The sequence below is a fragment of the Strix aluco genome, chromosome 26, assembly GCF_031877795.1.
Source record: "Strix aluco isolate bStrAlu1 chromosome 26, bStrAlu1.hap1, whole genome shotgun sequence".
Taxonomy (NCBI): Eukaryota; Metazoa; Chordata; class Aves; order Strigiformes; family Strigidae; genus Strix; species Strix aluco.
Window position 1 is genome coordinate 5431408 of NC_133956.1, and position 14445 is coordinate 5445852.

The 14445-nt window shown below is 55.3% G+C and overlaps 1 protein-coding gene across 4 annotated transcripts in view; it reads left to right on the forward strand.

The window, feature by feature from the left end:
* PTPRU (protein tyrosine phosphatase receptor type U) overlaps positions 1–14445 on the forward strand; it is a 76423-nt gene that overhangs the window by 45811 nt on the left and 16167 nt on the right. For 2 of the 4 annotated variants that reach the window (XM_074850697.1, XM_074850699.1), the window contains 12 exons: positions 1046–1236; positions 2439–2511; positions 3492–3568; positions 4323–4340; positions 5224–5260; positions 5569–5666; positions 5762–5878; positions 6539–6693; positions 8123–8258; positions 8354–8503; positions 8670–8843; positions 10976–11116. In XM_074850697.1, the coding sequence (XP_074706798.1) occupies positions 1046–1236; positions 2439–2511; positions 3492–3568; positions 4323–4340; positions 5224–5260; positions 5569–5666; positions 5762–5878; positions 6539–6693; positions 8123–8258; positions 8354–8503; positions 8670–8843; positions 10976–11116 (1367 nt within the window). The remainder of the gene's footprint in view (positions 1–1045; positions 1237–2438; positions 2512–3491; positions 3569–4322; positions 4341–5223; positions 5261–5568; positions 5667–5761; positions 5879–6538; positions 6694–8122; positions 8259–8353; positions 8504–8669; positions 8844–10975; positions 11117–14445) is intronic. The other 2 variants (XM_074850698.1, XM_074850700.1) reach the window with 1 other exon arrangement.

The window sequence follows — 14445 nt, forward strand, 5'->3', positions numbered from 1 at the left end:
CGCAGCGTGGCCCTCCTGCACTGTCCCCTTGGTTCAGCCACGCGTTGTAAGGGAGGTGTTTCCGGATTCAAAGGTTGGAGCAGCGTCTCCTCAGGGGCTGTGATGCCTGATGGACACCCTGCTCTGTGCATGTGCTGCACCCATATTGCACCCACACTGTGCCCATGTTGTGCGGGCAGCCAGGAGGTGCAGGCAGGGGGTGGGGGGCTGCTCCTTCCATTTGAGCAGACCGGAAGAAAAAAAAAAAATCCTGGGAGCTTTGCGAGCGAGATGGCACGGGCGTTTTTTAGAAGTGTTGTTAGGGGAAACCACATCCAGGATGCATCGTCTTGCAAAGCTGCTTCCCAGTGGTGTGGGGGGCGTGTTCCAGGGTGGGTGCTGCAGGATCTGCGCCTGCCGCATCTCCTGGCAGCAGCAGAGATCGTTGGGTTGGTACAAACCCAACTTTCAGGATCTGGTGTGGGACCTTGCCCTGACAAACACAGGTGAGGTCTTAGTCTGGCTCTGCTGGTAATTACACAGCAAAGGCATAAACCAGGTAAATGCTGCATAAACTCCTCCATTAAACAGCAGCGAGCTCCATTCGTGTCAGTGCTAGGAATAGGCGCCGGTATCTAGCAGTGAGGAAAATTAACTGTTAAGCTGGGCTGGAGGCTTTGTCAATGCAATTTTTCCAAGTCAGGACTGTGTGAATATTTGGGCACATAGTTCTTACTTGTCTGCATGGGAGTTAATTGCTCCCGTTGATGGGAAATAAGCTTATTAACCCCCTTAAGATTTTCCCCACTGATTTCAGAGATCTGCTGTGGTCCTAAAAGGCTGTAATGGGCATTTTCAGCTTTGTGGTGTAGGAAGAGCTGCAGAGAGCACAGAGAGGGGTCTGGACTGCTTGTGATCCCCAGAGAGAGACTGGCTGCAGCACCAGCAGCTCCCAGGGATGTTTCCACATGCCGTCTCCATCCCTTCGTGGGTGTGAGGAGGTGAAGGGGATGTGGTCTGAGGCTTTGCTCCCCTGACAGCCCTGGTTTTCCCTCACCTTCTGCAGGCGACCAGCGCAGCAGCGTGGTCAACGAGTCCAGCAGCCTGCTGGGGGGCTCCCCCCGCCGCCAGTGCGGCCGCAAAGGCTCCCCATATCACACTGGGCAGCTCCACCCTGCCGTGCGGGTGGCGGATCTCCTCCAGCATATCAACCAGATGAAGACGGCAGAAGGCTACGGCTTCAAGCAGGAGTATGAGGTGAGAGTATCTTGTGCTGGCATCTCAGGGAGGGCAGGAGGGAGGATGGATAAGGTGGTACAGGTAGGACCCGTGTGCAAGGAGAGGATGCTCCAGACCTGGAGCTGCAGTGCTCTGGGCAGCAGGAGCTGGAGCTCACAGCAGTGTGGGCAGGCATTAACAGTATGTGGGGTGTCCCTGGGTCTGGATCAAATCTCTGGTCCTGGCAGCTTAGGATTTAATTGTCAGCTTGAACAGGTCCCTGTGATGAGCCAAACCAGCTCTGTCAGCCAGCCCGCACCTCTCCCATCCGCAGTGCGTCATCCCGCCTCTCCCGCAGGGGCTGGGGATGCTTCTCCCTTCCTCGGGTCCTCCTGGGTACCACCACGTCATGTTCTGCTCTCCAACGCGTCTGTCCTGTGATAAGCACGGACATAGCCTAAATCCTCTGCAGTTTGTCAGCTCCCAAGACTGTGGAGAGACCCCAGGGAGAGGATGCGAGAGAGAGTGATCCCAGGGGGAGGGAAGTCCCCACCAAGGGTTGTTGGCCGCATCGTGCCCATCCCTCCTCGCGGGGCCGGAGCGCTTGTAACGGAGCACGCTATTCCGTGTGCCTCTGCCGCAGCGCACCCAGCAGGGTTGATTTCTCGACTCCTCGGTGTCCCACAGGTCTGGCGATTGAAATTTCCCAGTGAAATTACTGTTTAATGCTTAGTTGTTTCAAGTGCAGGAGCTTTTTTTCCCCCCCTTTCATGTATTGGACAAACCAGGGCTTGCTATAATCATTAGTGCTCCTTGAAAAGCTGCTGTATGTTCTTGCAACTAGTCATTTGAAAGCACTCAGATATTATGGGAGGGGAGAAAACATGTAATTTCCTTCCACTTTCCTCCTCTTATGCCAATCTATGAATGTTACTGTTATTACACACAAACCTATTCTATGCTGAGGAGAGAAAGGGACTGGGGAGGTTTAGAAAAAAACCACAACCAACCCAAGTTAAAAAACAGGCAGTCTATAATTTGCTGGAAAATGGGGCATTTTGTGGATGCAACAGAAGTGTATAGCTGGCGGAGGATGCTATGGAGCTGGGGCTGGGGCTGCAGGACCCGGGTGTTGGGGTGGAGGGATCACCCTGTCTGCTCCGCTCCCCAGGGAGGTTGTGGGGCTGGGGGGGACCCCACAGTCCTGCCCTCAGGTCGTGATGGCCACCCTCTCCTTACAGAGTTTCTTTGAAGGCTGGGATGCTTCGAAGAAGAAAGACAAGACCAAAGGGAGACAGGATCATGTGTCGACATGTGAGTGCCTTTAGCAAAGGCTTAGACATCCTGAACAGCTTGAAAAGCTTCTAGAGGGCTTTGGGGGCTTTTTTTGGTAGTTGTGCGGTCCCTGGCAAGGAATAAACCGTTGGGGATTGGTTGGTCAAAGGCAGCAGAAAGGTCCTTGCTCAGCGCAGGGGTCCCAGCCTGACAGCTCCTGCTGGGCATCAGACACTGGAGCAAACAGGAGGGCTGGAGCTGGGTAACTCTTGAGGATGGGACATCTCGGGGTGGTGATGATGTCACTGTGATATTCTGGGTGGTGCTGGAAGGCCCCAGATAACCTGGAGTGTATTTTCTAGTATGGACTTAGGAGAAACTGCAGCCCTGCCCTAGGGAGCTTCTGGTGTGGATGTGCAGGATGAAACAAAGGGGTTAAATGATGAGTTTTTGGGGCAGAAGACTGGGGAAGGACTTGACCCCACCAGAGAGAGGGATGCTCCTCACCAGCTCTCTCCAGTCAGCGTGGCACGGCCACCTTGCTCCTGGCTGCATCTCCGGTGACGTTCCTGCAGGGATGGAGACACCAGGCCTGGTGCTCTCCACCTCCCACACGCTTTGCTCTGCTGCTTCGTCCCTTCCACTCCAGCCCTGTCCAGGGCCCCAGGGGGACACTGAAAGTGGGGCAGAGCACTCCATTGTCTGGGCTCTGGCCATCCTGGTGCCGTGGCGGGTTGGACAGCAGGGTGCTGGAGGGTGGGACAGGGCTGGGCAGAGCTCAGGGAGATAACTGGGCTGGCAACTGCTCCCCCCTGACCCTGCTCATCTAACACACCATCTTCGGAAAGACCTCCACCAGCTTATATTTATTGCTCCTGAATACGTCCCACCTGCCTGCGTTTTGCAGATTTCTGGTGCAAAACGGTTGCAAACGGTGCCCTGGGACCCGGCGGGGTGACGCGCTGTCCCTGTGCTTCTCCCCCTGGGTGCTGATGGTCCCTTCTCCCCTTGCTCTCCAGACGACCGTCACCGAGTGAAGCTGCACCCGCTGCTGGGCGACCCCAACTCCGATTACATCAACGCTAACTACATCGATGTAAGTGGGGCTGGTGCCTCTCTCCGTGAGGGCTCTGGGCTGGGACAGGAGCTTCCTGTGGGCTGTCAGGGTCTGTCCCCAAAGAACCAGCAGCATTTGGAGGAGCTGAGACAGGCCAGGACAGGCTGAACCGTGTGGCCCAGAGACACACCATGAAGATCCTGCCTGGTTTATGTTCATCAGCAATTTCTGCTTGCCGTGTCTCTCCCTTCTCTGCTCCGCTCTATCTCCTTTCTTCTCCCCTTTTCCATCCTCTCTTCTCCCCTCACCTGCTCTTGTGGCCATGGATCTCCCTCTTCCCTGGGCGGAGGGTGCAGAGGTTGAGGGGGCCAAAGGAGCAGCCGGGGGCTCACACAGGGATACCCCCTGATCCTGTCAGTGCAGAGCTCGGCCTGGGTGTCCCCCGAGAGTGCTGTCCCCTGTTCCCTCCAGCGATGCCAAGACCAGGGGAGGTGCAGGGAGGCTCTGTTGGGCGCAGGGCTCGAGCATCTCCTGGAAGCAGCAGCAAGTCCCACTCATCCCTCCTTTCCAGAGGATGTCATCTGGCAGTGGTCTGATGCCACCGTGACAGGTTCCCTGTGCCCAAGCAGCATCCCCATGCCTGTCCCCTGTCCCCATGTGTCCTTTCTCCCCTGTGGCTCTCCATGACCCGCTCTGGGGCCGGTGCTCTAACCTGTCTCTTCAGCTGTGCCTCACTAATGGCTCTGTCTCTGATCTTTTTCTCTCAAATTTGTGTCCCCACGGGATCGTTAAGATTCGGATTAACCGAGAAGTAAGTAGATGGTTTCCCTCTCCTCCCTTCTCTCTGCTCCTGTCCCCTCCCAGGTGTTGTACTGGTCAGCGTGGCATTAAATAGCATCTGGGAGAGGCAGGCTGGGAAAATGTGTGGATAAACTTGGGGTACAGTCCAGGCAAGGGGAGGGTGAGATCTCTGTGGCATGTTCTTCCCGGGGTGATGGGGAGCAGGGCCCGTGTGCTCAGAGGAGGGGTTGAATTCAGCCCACAGAAATCCCCAATAAAATGACCTGTGGTGGATGGAGAAGCTGCCATCACCTCCACACCTGTGACGTGGTTGAACTCTGCTGGACCCATGGCCGAGGAGTGGGACAGTGGGTCCCTGGTCCTTTTGGCAGTGGCCTTGCTGGGACTTGCTCTTTGGGCTGGCACATCCCTGTTAAGACTTGGAATGGCCCCAGTAAGCAGCTGGGGTGAAGGAGGGGAGTGGGGCCGTTGCTCAGCGCCGTGTGGCTGCGGCAGGATGGGGTGTCATTAATGGAGCTCGCGTGGCGGTGTTGCCACACTCGGTGGGTGTGCTGGTGGCAGCAGGAGCTGAGGTCGAGCTGGTGGACCCTGGGATGCCCACGGGGTGCTGCTGGGGATTTTGGTGCAGACAGGGATAAGGGTTGGGGGTTACATGAGCTTTTTGTGGGATGTGGCACATGCGCCCTCCCAGGACAGGGTGCGCTGGGTGCAGGGTGGCTGCTGAACCTCCTCCTCCTCCTCCTGCAGCCGTGGGTAGCACCACACCGGTGACCTGAGCATGGCCTGGCAGCTGTGGGCAGTTGCCACCGCTTGGGTGGCTGGGAAATGTTTTACAGGGCTGTACCCCAGTGTGTCCCCCTCACTTGGGACTGATGTCTCTGCTTCCTTTGCAGGGCTACCACAGGTCCAACCACTTCATAGCCACACAAGGTGAGTTGCCTCCTCCCCCCACCCCCTCAGCCCGTGGTTTGGCAGCTCCTGGTTTAGCAGCCAAGTTTTGTCCCCAGGATTTAACCTTGTGTGGGCAAGAAAGGGAGGGAGTGGGCCAGTTTGGGGCCAAATGGGGTGGTCGCAGTGTGGAGCAGCTCCCACTTCTCCTGCTGCCCCATGGCACCCCACAGCCCTGGGGGAAAAGGGTGCTTAAAATGCTGTAGGGGGGTTAGTGCTGCAGGAGGGGAAACACAGTGGCATTGTGGCGCTGCCCGTCCATCCCCCGTGGCCTTTCCTCCGTCCCGCAGGGCCCAAGCAGGAGATGGTGTACGACTTCTGGCGCATGGTGTGGCAGGAGCACTGTTCCAGCATCGTGATGATAACCAAGCTGGTGGAGGTGGGCCGGGTAAGGACCCCATCCCATCCCTCTCCCTCGGGGCTCCGGCTCTGCCAGAAGCCTCCTCTGCAGAGCCAAAACCCCGTCCCATCCTCTCCTTGCAGGTGAAATGCTCCAAATACTGGCCGGATGACTCCGAAATGTACGGGGACATCAAGATCACCCTGGTGAAGTCGGAGACATTGGCCGAGTACGCCGTCCGCACCTTCGCTCTCGAGAGGGTACGGGCCTGCTCCTGCCAGCCGTGACCTGCCCAACCCTGCCCTCGCAGGCAGAGAACCGACCGCCTTGGGCATCTCTAACCATCGCTAGATTGGCATTTAACAACACCCTATTTATTTACCCCAACACGGGGCTTTCACCCCCAGTTGAGGTGTAACTTCTGAACCCTGGGGATGCTGGTAGCTTCTTCCTTTGCCTTTTCCTTGGCTCTGTGCTGAGGGGTGAGCGGCTCAGCCCTGCTTTGGTTTCAGCAGTGACTTTAATTTCTGTGTGAGCACTGTGTAATTGTGATGAGGGTGAAGGATGATTTTTCTCCTCTGGACAGGAGCGCGGGTTTTGTGGCTGCTGTTCTCCAGCATGATACCTGGGGATGGAGCTGGTGTGATTCACCCCTTAATCTACAGAAATGTGAAATTATTGTCTAGTTATAGGGCAAGTAGCAAAGATGCTCATGGAATGAGACCCGTGGCTGCTGCTGCTTCCTCCTCGCCTGGTTTTTAACCCTCTTGCAGCTGTGGGGCTGCTGAAGCAGCTGACTGCTGTGTGGTCAGTCTGTCTGTCTGCTAAGCTGGCAAAATCATAGATTCCCAAGAAAATCAGGTGTTTGGGTGGCTTTGCCCTCGCCATGCACCCTCACTCCATCTCCCCTTCCCTTGCAGCGGGGCTACTCAGCCCGACACGAGGTGAAGCAGTTCCACTTCATGTCGTGGCCCGAGCACGGTGTCCCCTACCACGCCACGGGGCTGCTGGCCTTCATCCGCAGGGTGAAGGCGTCCACGCCGCCCGACGCCGGCCCCATCGTCATCCACTGCAGGTACGTGCGTGGCCGTGGGGCAGAGCTGGCTGGGGAAGGGGCGGGGTGGGGGGGCATCCCCCTCTGGGATGAGGTCTGGGGGGGCTGTGGATGGCCCTGGGGGGAGCATGCTGTGTCTTAAGTGGGTGCTCAGAGTGATGCTAAAATATTCAGCATAAATGGGGTTTGTAACAAGGCTGAGGCAGGGAAGGTGCTGGGGCTGACAGTGTGGGGTTGGATGTCCCTCTGCAACAGCATCCAACTGTAAAATGTCATCACTGAGCTGGTGGCAGCCCGGATTGGGGGGGCTGCCAGTGTTCCAGGGGGACAAGGAGGGAGCAGCACGTTTTGGGGGCTGCCCCAGCACCCGTTACTGATGCCACAGCTCTGTCCCCGTGGGTGAGGGTGGCACGGGGGGACAGGTGGCTCAGCCGCTGCTGGTGGCAACATCAGGATGTTGGCGGGGGCAGCAGGACAGCCCCATTGCCGGGGTACTGGCAGCGCTGTCCCCACAGGGCTCAGCCACTGGGACGCTGGAGCCGGGAGGAGACCAGTGGCACCTCTGAGCAGGAGCTTTCTGTCCCCTGAGCAGGCGTCCCCATGCGACGGGTTAATGGCTCTTCCTCCGCTGGGCAAACAAGGAGGAGCTGATGAGTGGGAGGGATTTTTTTATTTGATTTCTCCCTGTCAATTGCCTCATCAGTATTCATTCACCGGCAACAGCGAGTGTGATTAGTGCCCGTAGCCTGTAATCACTGATAATCACGACGAGTGATTCATCAGCCCCAGAAATTAGTATTTCACTGGAAAAGACTTTGTAGGAAAGGAGCGGGGGGAGCGGTTCTGTTCCTGATGTGTCGCGGGGGGGTCGCAGCATCGGTAGGTCTTTAGCGGTGAGTCCAGCCATGCCAGGATTTGGGATATCTCTGGGGCTGGGTCATCTGGCTCCAGGCGTCCTGCTGGGCTCAGCCTTGACCCAAGGGTCTCCCCTGGGGGCATTCAGACCCCCTCTGTGCTGGGGTCTCAGGGCTTGGTACTGTACCTCCTCGTCCACCCTTTTGGGATGGGATCCCGCAGGACTGTTGACACTCGGATGGCTTGGCTGATGGTTTTTGTTGCAAAAACCATGTGTTTTGCCGTCTTAAAGCAAAAATGAACCTAGACGTGGGTTCCCACCCTTCCACCCGCAGCCTCTGGGCTGCTGCAGCGGTGTGTTTGGGCGGGTGGTGGGGAGGGTGGTTTAAGGCAAGACTGGGCTGTGGTTACAGAGGTGTGCGAGGTCCTGGCAGCCCTGCCTGGACCCCCGCTGCCCCCCCATTTCTGGACAGGGACTGTATGTCGATCCCTCACCCACACAGACCTTGCTCTGTGCTCACCAGCATCTCAGGCTGCATGTGGATGCCGTGCAGACTGGGAATGTGTTTATTGTGTTTTCCTCCTCCATCCCCAGTGCCGGCACGGGGAGAACTGGCTGCTACATCGTCCTGGATGTTATGTTGGACATGGCTGAGTGCGAGGGCGTCGTGGACATCTACAACTGCGTGAAGACCCTGTGCTCGCGGAGGATCAACATGATACAGACGGAGGTGAGCGGGTGTCGGGAACAGCTGGGGACACGCAGGGCTGCTGTCACCGGCGCATTGTGGAGGCTCATCCCTCTCCCCTTTCCTCCCCCTGAAAGGAGCAGTATGTCTTCATTCACGATGCCATCCTGGAAGCCTGCCTGTGTGGGGAGACCAGCATCCCTGCCAGCGAGTTCAAGCCCACCTACAAGGAGATGGTGAGGATAGAGCCGCAGAGCAACTCCTCACAGCTGCGGGAGGAGTTTCAGGTGAGCGACCCCAAAATCTCTGCTTCCCCCCATGCACCACCCCCGTGCTCCTCACCCTCCTGGTGCCCAGCACCACTGGGACCAGTGGGTTCTGGTGAGCAGCAGGCAGGGGGTTTGGCCCCGGTGCAAGCAGGAGGGGAGCTAAGGGGAGCACGTGTACCCGCAGACCCTCAACTCAGTGACTCCCCACCTGGACGTGGAGGAGTGCAGCATCGCCCTCCTGCCCCGCAACCGGGAGAGGAACCGCAGCATGGACGTCCTGCCGCCCGACCGATGCCTTCCCTTCCTCATCTCCGTGGACGGAGACAGCAACAACTACATCAACGCGGCCTTAACTGATGTGAGCGTGCTGCAGGGAGGGAAGGGGCCGCTTTGGGTTGTGGTGGGCAACTTTTCACAGCAAAATTTCGCTCGGTTTGAATTTACGGCCTCGTTTCACGCAAGGGCACGAAGGCACGTGGCAGCTGCGTGTGTGGGGAGGCAGGGCAGGGACTGGCGTAGCGGGGTCCTTCACCCCTTCTTTTGTGTAGCAGCATTCGGCTCATCTTGAAAGAGCTTTTTGCCTGCTCTTGCAAGCTGCGCACAAAGGATCTTCACTTATTTTGTAGCAAAAATGGAGCACAGGCGGGAGAGGAAGCTCTGGGAGGAGTTGGTAGCATTGACCCCCTCCATGTGCTGCCAGCGTCCTGCTGTGCGCCCTCCTGCCCGTCCTCCTGCTGCGATTCAGGAGGCTCTGAACTACTCCCAAAGCCACCGTGCATCCCCCGGTGCAGTCAGAAAGGACACCCGTGATGGCAAAGCTATTTCCTACCTGCTGACGACCGCAAAGAGGAGCAGGGAGGATGCTGCAGGCTCCATGCCCGCACTGAGCAATGGGTCATTTATCACCGAAACCACTTTTCTCTCCTTGAAATGAGCCGGGCTGCTTTGCACGGGCAGCGCTGAGTCCTACCACACCCCGGGCACCTTCCCCAAACCCTCCTGGTGGCAGCTGAGCCCTGGTGCCAGGCTGAGCCCTGCCTTTTTTTACCCCATGGGTGATTTATCACACTGCATCTCTGTGCAGATCTCATTGCCCTGGTACTTGCTCTCTCAGCAAAAAGCAGTTTGTAAAGCAGAGGTGGCTGCTGGCGGCTGGGAAGCAGCACCCATTGGGCTGCAGGCTTTGGCTACCATGGGATGGGAGCTTTGTTTTCAGCTTGCTTGGTGTTTGCATATCCATTTTAATTTTATACATCACTGAGCCTCCCTTAATCTCTGCTACAGGGTCAGAGAATAAATTTTTTTTTTATAGACAGAAAAAGCCCTTTGGATGAAATTCTCACTGAAGGGATAAAACCCATTTCCCTCTTTGGGGGGGGAAAAAAAAAAAAGTCTCATTTTTCTTTAAGTGCCAAAGTGGTTTGCTCAATCAGTCTGTCCATCTGTCAGATTAGATTGGTCTGTGCTGTCCATCACTGGTGCTGAGCGTGGTGCCGGCGGCGGGCTGGCGGAGCCGCTCTGTGCTCCGCGCCGGCTGCTGTCGTTCACACTGGTGCCAAAGGACTGCGGGTGCCAAGGCAAGCCCGGTCGACACCTGATGAAACCTCCCTCGCCCTGCTGCTCTCATCGCCCTCCTCGAGGGCCAACAGCTCTCACTGAGCGCTGGGGGACTCGCTGCTGCCCCGTGGGCAGGACAGGGAGAAAGGTTCAATAAAGGCATTTCTGTGAGCTAAATGAGGAGCTTTTGCAGCAGCCAGAGGACTCCCCATTAGTGGGAAGCTGTGCTAATTTGTGGGCACAGAACATTTTCTGCTCTGTTCCTGTATTTGAAGAGGCTTGAGCTAAAGTGTGTTAATTTAAAAGTCTGATGCAGTGTTGAGCTTGGCTGTGGGCTCCCAGTCCCTTGGCAAGCTGGCGTCAGAATGACTGCGAGGACAAATCTTGTTCAAAGCATGAACGAGAAGTAATTTCCCCTCTCCCCCTGCCCCTTCCTTCTTGCAGTCTCTAGGTGTCTTTCACTGGGGGGTTTCCTTTCCTCCCCCAAAAGAACATTGAGCCCAGGTTGGTGGTTGTCTCTGCTGCTCCCGATGGGGTTGGGGCACTGTGGGTGGGGGTGATGCTTTCATTTGGAGCCAGGGTGCAGAGCTGGGGGCTGGGGCCACCTGGCAGCCATGGCTTCTGCTTGTTCTTGGCTCCAAGGTGACATCTCTTCCCTAGTTACTTGGGCAAAATAACTTCCCTGTGAGAGCAGAAAGCAGGCACTTTCATCCTGACCAAGGGCAGGGATCACTTAGACCTGTTTTTATAGCATCTCCCCAGCACCAGGACACGGAGGGATCGAGGCCATGCCAGGGAGACTCTGCTCAAGCACGGAGAAGATGGCTTTGGTGCCACTTATCATCTGGTTGCATTGGTTTTTGGGGGGTGTGACAGCAGTGGCTTCAGCACCGCCTCCATGTCCTTAACGGTGCTCATCTTCCCTCTCCGCAGAGCTACACCAAGAGTGCTGCCTTCATCGTCACCCTGCACCCGCTGCAGAACACCACCACCGACTTCTGGCGGTTGGTGTACGACTACGGCTGCACCTCCATCGTCATGCTCAACCAGCTCAACCAGTCCAACTCCGCCTGGGTGAGTGCTGCCGGCCCTGTGGGTGACCCTGTCCTGCTCCGTCCCCACTGCCTTGGCAGCGCTGCAGCCCCTGCCTTGCTCGCTCAGCTCCTTCTCCTCTGCAAAGGGAGATGGGACTGGCTGCAGCACCCAGAATTTGTCCCCTGTAAGCAGAGGGCTGGCCAGATGGGGCCAAAGATGCTTTCAGCAGCAAACCAGCCTGGCTGCGTTGCGTTGGCACTGCTTTACTGCACCATAATCTTTGTGGGTGCCCCAGGGAGATACAAGGTTAATGACAAGTATAACCTTGTTGTTATAAAGAACTGATTTTTATCCTCCTTTTACAAAGGGGAAACTGAGCACAGGAGATTTCCTGCTTTCATCTTCCAAGGGTGCTGGTGACTTGTGAATGCTGCTTTATAAGTCAGCCTACTGCAAAGCTGCTGTCCCCTGGGTTTTACGGTGTGAGGGGATGTGCAGATCTGCCAAACTGGAGGGGAGGTGTCCCCTGTCAGCTGGGGGAGACGGGACAGAAGCTGGGGAGCGGGGGGCCATGCTCAGTCTCGCCTTGCTTTGCTCTCCCCGTGCCCTGCTCCCCAGGGGGATGCCTGGAGTGCTCTTGCCACCACCAGAGCAGATGTAAAAGTCTGCTGCAGGTCTGTAATGTTAATTCAGTGAGGAAACATTGGATTTTTACATAAAATTAATGTTATAGACTCTTAATGGATGTCTGGAGGAGACTTCATTATCTGGCTTATTTTATGACTTGAGACCAGATACTCGATGTAAATGACCCAAACCGGCAGTTGTACCATTTGTCGCAAGGGTGCAGGTGGATACGGCACTGGTACTGACTGGTGTGCAAATACACTGGTATTTATTTATAGATATAAACATGCTGGACGTGTGCAGAGCTATGGAGTGCACCCACGTGTCCCTCTGTTCTGAGCTAAGGCCACGTGCTCCAAAGGGCCTTTGCCTGTAGTGACATTAAGCAGACCCTGAGCAGAGGGATGTCCTGGGAGGGTCTCTCGCCTTTCGGAGGTTTGCTGGGAGAGGAGGCAGAGCTGGCTCCAGAGAGCTTCCCAGCTCATATGCTCACTCAGAGGAGTCACTTTTAGATCAGGTTCATGTTTAACGAAGCAATCTGCCCATGGACATGCTGAAATCAGCAGGTTTGTGTGCGTGGGGTTGTTGAAGAGGCCCCTTCCAGCACTAGAAGCTGGGACTGTTTTGACTGTCTAGAGCTTGATGATGGTGATGAAAGGGTCAAGTGTTTATGGGTAGGAATCAGGGGAAAGGCCAACAAGGCAGATATTATGGTGGGAGTCTGTTATAGACCACCCAACCAGGGTAAAGAAACAGATGAAATATTCTGTAAGCACCTGCGAGAAGTCTCATGGTTGTTAGCCCTTGTTCTCATGGGGGACTTCAACTTACCAGATGTCTGCTGGAAATACAATACAGCAGAGAGGAAATAATCCAGGAGGTTCCTGGAGTGTGGGGAAGAGACCTTCCTGACACAGCTGGCGAGGGAGCCAACTAGCGAAGGCTGTCCACTGGACCTGTTGTTTGTGAACAGAGAAGGTTTTGTGGGTGATGGGATGGTTGGAGGCCGTCTTGGGCACAGCAATCACAAAATGAGTTTTCAATTCTCAGGTAAGGAGGGGGGTCAGCAGAACTGCTCCCTTGGGCTTCCAGAGGTCAGACTTGGGCCTGTTTAGGGGCCTGGTTGACAGAGCTCCTTGGGAGTCAGTCCTGAAGGGCAAAGGAGTCCAGGAAGGCTGGACATTCTTCAAGAAGGAAATCTTCAAGGTGCAGGTGCAGGCTGTCCCCATGTGCTGAAAGACAAGCTGGCAGGGAAGATGACTGGCCTGGTTGAACAGAGAGCTTTGGCTGGAACTCAGGAAAAAAAAGAGAGTTTATGACCTTTGGAAGAAGGGGCAGGTCACTCAGGAGAACTACAAGGATGTTGTGAGGTTATACAGGGAGAAAATTAGAAGAGCCAAAGCCCAACTAGAACTTAATCTTGCTATTGCAGTAAAAGACAAGAAAAAGTGTTTCTTTATGTTACATTAACAACAAAAGGTGGAGTAAGGAGAATCGCTATCCTTTATAGGATGTGGGGGGAAATATAGTGACCAAGGATGAGAAAAACGCTGAGGTACTTAATGCCTTCTTTGCCTCAGTCTTTAATAGTAAGAGCACCCAACCCCCTGAGCTGGAAGACAGGGACAGGGAGCAGAACGAAGCCCCCATAATCCAAGGGGAACTGGTTAGCAACCTGCTACACCACTTAGACACACACGAGTCTATGGGGCCAGATGAGATCCACCCAGGGATGCTGAGGGAGCTGGCAGAGGTGTTCACCAAGCCACTTCCAATCATTTATCATAAGTTCTGGCTAACTGGGGAGGTCCCATTGACTGGAGGTTAGCAGATATGATGCCCATCTACAAGAAGGGCTGGAAAGAGGAACGAGGGAACTACAGACCTGTCAGTCTGACTCAGTGATAGGGAAGATTATGGAGCAGATCATCTTGAGTGCCATCACATGGTACGTACAGGGTAAGCAAGTGATAAGACCCAGTCAGCATGATTTTCCGAAAGTCAGGTCCTGCTTGACTAACCTGATCTCCTTCTATGACAAGGTGACCTGCTTAGTGGAGGAGGGAAGAGCTGTGGATGTTGTTTACCTGGATGTTGTTTAATAAAGACTTTGATGCCATTTCCCACAGCATTCTCTTGGAGAAACTAGCTACGTATGGATTGCACAGGTGTACTGTTGTGGTGGTTGGAGTTAAATCCATCTGGGGACTGGTCACACGTGGTGTTCCTCAGGGCTCAGGACTGGGGCCAGTTCTGTTTAATCTCTTTATCAGTGATCTGGACGAGGGGATCGAGTGCACCCACAGTAAGTTTGCAGATGACCCCAAGTTGGGCCAAAGTGTTGATCTGCAGGAGGGTAGAAAGGCTCTACAGAGCTGGATCATGCTTGGAGAAGAGCAACGAAGCTGGTGAAGGGTCTAGAGAAGTCCTGTGAGGGAACTTGGGTTGTTTAGTCTGGAGAAAAGGAGGCGAGGGGAGACCTTAGCACTCTACAACTACCTGAGCACAGGTTGTAGTGAGGTGGGTGTTGGTCTCTTCTCCCAAGTAACAAGTGATAGGATGAAAGGAAATGGCCTCAAGTTGCACCAGGGGAGGTTTAGATTGGATATTAGATGGATATTAGGAAAAATTTCTTCACTGAAAGTGTTGTCAAGGCTCGGAACAGGCTGCCCAGGGAAGTGGTTGACTCACCATCCCTGGAGGTATTCAAAAGACTGTTAACAATAATATTTTATGGTGAG